Here is a 7,444-nt window from a genome sequence, read left to right as displayed (position 1 = left end):
AAAAACATAAACAAAGAGTGACACAGAGTGACACACTGCCTCTTCAATAAGATATTAATCATTATGAATGGAGACAGCACAAATCTGTCTCCATCCCTTACCCAGTCATACAGGCAATGAGGGCCTGGGTTTCCTCAGTTGTCCCTTGAATAAAATATTGCTTTAATGTTAGTTTGATTGCACAATAATAGCAATTATAACACGTGTGTGTAAGCTATGCACATGGTGACGCTCGGCTATATAAACCCACTTAAATATGACAATAACGAAAGAAATCATCCAAAATGTTAAAGAGGACAAATCTAATGGTTGATGACATTTCTAAACAGCACTTTGTTTTAATGTTGATGGATGATACAGATTCAGCTTTCCTTCTCCCACAGGTGATCTCCTGATTCAAGGTGATGGTTCTTCTTTGCCAGGGCTCTCTCTACCTTACAATTAACAAAGAATATGGAACTCCTTCCTAGGATCTGTGTTATTTGAGCATTACTGCGACCTTATGCTCTGGAGTGGTGATCACAAACGATTAGCTATCTTAACCCCTTAGTGTTAGGTTGTGTTAACATAAAGAATCTAGTAAATGTTAAGTTGTTGCATGTCATGATGAAACTACATGATTTAAAAGTGTTCATCCACAAAACATGGATTTATATAACAGAAGCTACATGTTACACTTTGGTTAATGTAGCAGACATCCAATCTGTTGTTTTTAGTGTACCCTGCTCTTCCTCTGACTGAGCACAGGGTGGCGCTCCTTCTCTGTGATGTTTAATGTCACCACCAGCAGCAAACAGCAGCAGAAATCCACCATGTGATGAAGTTTAGTTTGAAGTCTGTCACACAGCCGTGTTGGAGGAGCTACTTTATGGGTGTGACACCTGATGTCACACATGTCTGTCAGCTGATACAGCTGCACTATGTGGTCATTCTTCATACAGATGTTCATGGTCACAGTGATCACACTGAGGAGCTACTGGTTCACTAGATGTCAGCTGATTGGGAACCAGTTCCTAACAACATAACTCATAAAGATTTCCTTTGAGAAACAGATCTCACTAAAGTCTTCCAAATGAAACATGCCTCCTTAATAATAAGGAGCATTATGGGGTTATATGAAGAAACAGCTGCTTTGAACCCTAAATAAGTGGAGACAGCCTGATGTTTCCGCTGCAGTGGCTGATGGGAGGAGTGAGGACCTGTTAGAAGCCACGTGGCCCTCGTCTGATCTCACAGCTCGTCCTTGTTTGGCCTCAGCTGCATCAGAGCGCCACTTCTCCCCAGGTTCCCCAGAGGAAACACCGCTGCACAAAATGCTTTTCCTCCCAGCTGCTGCTCTGTGCTGTCTGTGTTCAGGTGAGTGTTTCCAGCCAATCAGGAGCCAACAAGCTCCACCTCTAACAAACACTGTTCACTCACCTTCATCCACCTGTCTGTTTCTCTACAGCGCTGGTTGCCATGGCAGCAGAGCTGATCCAGGATGATTTAACATTGACCAGGAGAGTTGGTGGGAAAGTCTCCTTCAGCTGTCGAGGCACTGACCAGTGTGGCAATAATTATGTATACTGGTACCAGAAGAGAGACTCAGAAACATTCACACTGATTCTTTATATTGATAAGAGTGATGGTGACATATATAAAGGTTTCAATCATCCTCAGAAAGATGATTTCTCAGCTGTGAATAAACAGAACGGCTGTGAGTTGGAGATCAAGAACGTTAAACTCACTCATTCAGCCTCTTACTACTGCTCCTGTTGGATATCTGGTCTCCACAGTGAGAAATGATTCCTGCAGCCTGAACAAAAACCAACAGATGAACAGATGTCAAACAGCGTCTGTGACAGGAAGAGCCGTAAACCACAGCTCAGGTTCACATGTTTCACCTCCATCTCAGCCACCAACCCTGTCTCCTAAAAATGACGTTCCCCTGAAACTAAAACGCATTCTCAATTGAACAGAAACGTAATATCTCACCGATTACGTTTGTGTTTGACGTTTTACAAATACGTTTCTAATCAACCTATATTTGCCCTTTGTTTTCTTGTTTGCCTATAATGAACTCGACCACGCGCCGGGCTGTTATTAATAGGAAATATCCAGCTATTGTCTTTATATTTTTCTCTTATTGTTGTTTTCTGAGATGAGAGGTGCTTATAGGAAGCAATGTTTTGTGACAGCGTTTGTCTATAACATGTGATCACTAACAAACCTGCCCCCCGTTACTCATTTTAATTAATGCTTCATTTAATTACCGTATATGTTGTATCTCCTGCGTATAATGACAGCATTATGATGTGAGGAACTATTGGTGTTCACTGTAACAGTAGTATTGTTCACCAAAACGGTCTCCATACATACACGTCATTGGGGATTCCCAAGTGACGTCATACGTAATAGGGTCCATGGCCCCGTGAGAGACCAACGTAGGGAAACCCCCATCACCTGTGTTTACTTCACAACAAAGCCTTCAGAGTTATGTTAGTTATTCTCTGAAACTGTCCTTGATTCCACAATATGCGAGGTTAACGTTAAAGTCGTCTGATTCAATCATTTGTCATTACATTATGGAAATAAAGTAGATTCCGTCCTGATAGGAAGACTACATTACCCATGATCCTCAGCCACTTGGCTATGAGACCGAGCTTTATTTATTTTAAATTGATTAAGATTTTGTGCACACACCCAACATCTTGCCTTTTTTTTCAAATAGATCATCTAGATGCAGTTTAGTTACTAGTTGGGCTGTAGTAGATATTAGACATAGTTTGTAGATATATTTTTATGATCCTATCTACAACACTCTTTGCAAACAGGAATTCTAGCAACGAAAAAGACAATTTCTAGAGTAATAGCTCAAATATCTTAAAATAAACAGCATATTTACTTTTTCATAAAGTATATCAACGTAATGCAGTGTAAGTACTAGTTCGGCTGTACTAGCTGTTTGATATATTTAGTAGATATATCTTTTCACGACCCTATTTCTTGGCAAACCGTAGAACTACCACCCCAACACTCAGTATCTAGAATACTAGCTATATTAACTGCAATAAACTAACATATTTCCTTTTTCCTTTACATGGATAATCTTGATGCAGTTTTGTTACTACTTCGGCTGTAATAGATATTTGATACATTCAGTAGATATATCTTTTCACGATGAAAACCGGATGAACTACAACCGTGGTGCTGATTCTACCGAAATGTTAGGCGCGGCTCTAGGGAGTTGTAGTTTTTATAAGAAAATAGTGTATTTCCTAAACTTGGAAGTTGTAAATACTGATTTGAGAGTACACACAGGAGTTTAAAACGGAGATAAACACATTTTTGTAATCAGATTTAAAACATCTTATTGTTAAATGGGTGAACATTGACTTAAACCATATTTTACCCATAATGGACTGCGCCCCCAGGTGTTGTCCATACTCACAGGGCAGCTGAGGTCAAGAGCTCTCTATAACAGTTGGTCCCATGTCTGTACTGTTGCTGAATTATAAGCCTTTAACCATGCACAAAGGTCAAGGTTTAAAGGTCAATATTTCAAAGCAAGGGCCATGTACCATGTTCATACTGACATATGTTATAACATATGTCTAGTTTTTTCAAACTTATGTAACAGACTGTGGTGAAATTGCCTACTGATGAACTGAAGTATTCTCTATACAAGCCTTGTTTAGTTTTCTATTTTTTCTGGCATCAAGATTCTTCATTTTGCTTTCAGTTACCCTTCAAATGGTGACAAACTGAATGAATACATGAAGATATGAGAAACACTTCATGGAGCTGAAATATGACTCTGGTTCATTGTTTGGACTCCTTCACTCAGCAGACAGGTTTTTGTATCACTCTGTTTCACTGTGGGAGGATCTGGCTACGACATCTTTGGCTCTGGAACTAAACTGTATGTAACAGGTAAGAATAAACATTTATTTCTTCATTTCTTATATTGAACAAATTGAAAATGTGTTTTTAATGAGTTCCTGCTGCTTCAGGCTTCACATGTTAGTGTTTTCATCATTAGTAGAGAATTCTTGCTGCCATGCAGCCGTTGTTACATAAAAAAGGTTAAATCTCACCTCACAACTCAAGTTATTCTTTATTTCTGAAGGAGATTAAGCTGATTTATTAAGAAAGTATTATTAAGAAATTTTAAAATTCTGCAGTATTTGTTCCTTTCAGTAGTTCAGCACAATCTTATGACAGAATATATAGAGTTTTCGTTCTATATTAAAAATGATTTAATAAATCATAAAACATATTTCTTAATTACTTTTAATATGATTAATACTATCATTAATAAATACAAATGTAAAAGGTAATATTGACCTTAATGCCAATTATATTTTATATGATAGTAAATGGAATGTATGTATAATATTGTATGTAGTCATATATATATGATACAGCAGGATATATAATGACAAAAGTATGGTTTATATTTTTATATTAACACACTTATAATATAAACAGTATTTGAGCCTTAACTTAATTTTAGATACATAACAGTGATTATAAAGATGATCTATGAACTTTCAGTATATATAGTTCAGATGCGTAACATGATATCAAATACATGATATAATATATAATATAAGTATATATTGATTAATAATGTCTATCATATGAATTAATATTATATTATGTTATTTTGTTTTACATCTTTTTTCCCAGATTTTTATATTAACCTTGGGTGCATCCAAACATATCATTTTAGTCGTATAAAAGTTAAAACTGACAAAAGAGGAATTAGCAATTTGATTAAATCCTATGGTGTTAAATATATAGTATATTTATTGTAATGATGATAAAATAAAGACAAATATGCGGTTCATAATATATGTTTGTTACCTCTAAAATAAAATAAACTTTCCTTTAGTGTGAACGTGAATTAGTTTCCCCATGATGATAAATAAGGTTTTATCTTGTTTTAGCAGTTCTTAACGCATTTAACATATCTGATTAATCATTGTAGTTGGGTGCAAAAGTAAAGATTCCAACAAGAAAATACAACAATTAGTTATGTTTTCATAGGTTTATATTTTATTTAATTTAATTTAAATTTCCTCTGAGTGATCTTAACATTCCTTATATTTCATTTTATAGCTAAAGATTTTATTCTAATTTTACATATCGGAACATATAATTATAATTAGGTATAAAAGTTGATATTGTTATGAAAATGTTAAAAACACCATTCATGTATTTGAGTAAAATATGTAGTAAATATATAATCTTTTATATATTGCCTAAACCAATAATATTAAATCAAGATGAATACCATAATTATATAATCATTTTGAATTATATTACATTGTATTGTATTGTATTATATTATATTATGTCAAATTATTTTATATTAAATTATATAAAAAATATATTATATTAGTAATGATATTTTTTGTTGTCTATGAAGGTGAATACAGTCTACTGTATGTAGTGAATATAAATAATATTATATTGTATTAAATTAAATTAAATGATATTAAAATGTTATATTATATCATATTATATTATAGTATATTATATTATATTATATATATATTATATTATAGTATATATATATAGTATATTATATATATATTATATTATATTATATTATATTATATTATAGTATATTATAGTATAGTATATTATATTAATGTGAATACAGTCTCCTGTATGTAGTGAACTCTGTCTGTATTGATGATCAGTGTAGTGATCAGAGTCCATGTAGTCTCCAGGATCAGACTGAATGCAGTGCAGCGCTGTAAGCTGCTGCTGACTGTGTGAATGTGTGTCTGTGCTGCTTGTTGCTGCTGTCACACTTCAGATGAGCAGGTAGTGAAGCCCGTGGTGAGCGTGTACCCAGCAGCATCCAGAGCCCACCTGGAGGGGAAGAGCTCCCTGCTGTGTCTGGCCTCAGCCATGTTTCCTCCTCTGGTCCAGTTCTCCTGGAAAAGAGGAAAGGAGAACGGTCCTCTGGAGGAGCTGCCCCCTGCTGAGAGAGAGCAGCTGGAGCTCAGAGAGTCGGGACGCACCGCCGCCATCTTGCTGATCCATCAGCAGGAGAACAGCAGGTATAGATACCACTGCTACGTCCATCACGAGGGGGGCACAGTGGAGGCACCACCTCCTCCATCACCTCCTCCATCACCTCCTCCAGCAGCTTCTGTCCCGTCTCAGTACCAAGTGAAGCTGCTCTGCCTGCTGTACACGGTGCTGATAGTGAAGAGTCTGGTGTACTGCTGTGGACTCTCTCTGCTGATGATCCTCACAAACAAGGGACCGTCCACCAACTGCACACATGCTGACTGACTGATTTCTGCTTTTTCTCACCATAGAATCCCAGCAATTCTTCTCTTTTATCACTTTCATCAGTATGCACAATATCTGTTATGACGTGATGATTATATAATTTGGTGTTTAGATACATAATTCTAAAGGTATGAATATATACATACAGCTTTGCGTTTACTAAATTGATTTGCAGTGCTATTTTTTGCTAGCTTATTTCCACTTTTAATTGGCTTGTATGACAGTGGAATGTTAATTATAATCATTAGCTGTCTGGTACATATTCTATTGTTTACAGTCTTTTTCTGTTCTTGTGTTTCTTTTTAATACATTATTCAGAGTGCGGCTGTTTGTCAGTTTAACATTCTTAATAAACTGAAAAACCACAGTGTTTTATGAACATTCTTTTTTTATTGATATCAGTTTGACTTCATAGCAAATAATCAGATTCAGAATCAACTCGATTGACTGTTTGTTAACAGATACAAGTAATCCGTCTGTGGTTGTAAGTAGCTCTGAATATACTTTCACGCAGCACCAAGAACAAATGTAAAGGAAGGTATGAATATAAGCACACAGCTAAACAAGGACAAGAAAGCTAAACAAAGAGAAGCAGATATAAACACACAGCTATTATAAACACGTCAGTAGGTTTGGCTGATCCACCAGGTTCAGTGCTGACCCCCTTTTATAGTTGTGTCAGTGTGGATGTAAAGCTCTACGCTGACGACACTGTTGTTAACACACATGAACAAACAGCAGAGCTGCTTTGAAGCAACAACTGATATAAAATGATGAAAGAGCGGCTTCATCAGTCGGGCTGAAGTCTGAATGTTGGTGAAATATTGACTCTGAATTATTACAGCTTCATCCGAATGAAATTGATATTACGTGAACTAACATTCATAAAACATTCATAGACAGGATAGCTAAATGCTTCATGAACATGATAACATGGACGCTCTAATTCTGCTTCAGTAAGAGATACATGTGTTTTTTTCACGGGGTGGAACAATAACCTTCATATTTCTGTAGTTTGCGTTTTGTCGATCTGATCAATGATAACAGGTGTGACAAATATTTTCTAAATACTGAAGTTGACATACTGAATATACCACAGTATTATGACAAGAATATATATATATATATATATATATATATATATATATAT

At 35.7% G+C, this 7,444-nt stretch overlaps 1 protein-coding gene across 1 annotated transcript; it reads left to right on the top strand.

Annotated features, from left to right (window-relative positions):
* The first annotated feature begins 1,294 nt into the window (after nucleotides 1–1,294).
* Nucleotides 1,295–7,090, top strand: LOC129115125 (immunoglobulin lambda-1 light chain-like). The gene is made up of 4 exons (XM_054626836.1): nucleotides 1,295–1,356; nucleotides 1,448–1,774; nucleotides 3,865–3,912; nucleotides 5,810–7,090. Exons 1-4 carry the CDS (start codon nucleotides 1,314–1,316, stop codon nucleotides 6,292–6,294), a joined length of 903 nt encoding a protein of 300 aa, XP_054482811.1. The 5' UTR covers nucleotides 1,295–1,313; the 3' UTR covers nucleotides 6,295–7,090.
* The last annotated feature ends 354 nt before the right edge of the window (nucleotides 7,091–7,444 follow it).

The sequence above is a fragment of the Anoplopoma fimbria genome, unplaced genomic scaffold (assembly GCF_027596085.1).
Source record: "Anoplopoma fimbria isolate UVic2021 breed Golden Eagle Sablefish unplaced genomic scaffold, Afim_UVic_2022 Un_contig_7048_pilon_pilon, whole genome shotgun sequence".
NCBI classification, from domain to species: domain Eukaryota; kingdom Metazoa; phylum Chordata; class Actinopteri; order Perciformes; family Anoplopomatidae; genus Anoplopoma; species Anoplopoma fimbria.
Note: the sequence above shows the minus strand (reverse complement) of the source record. Positions and strands in the feature narration are given on the sequence as shown.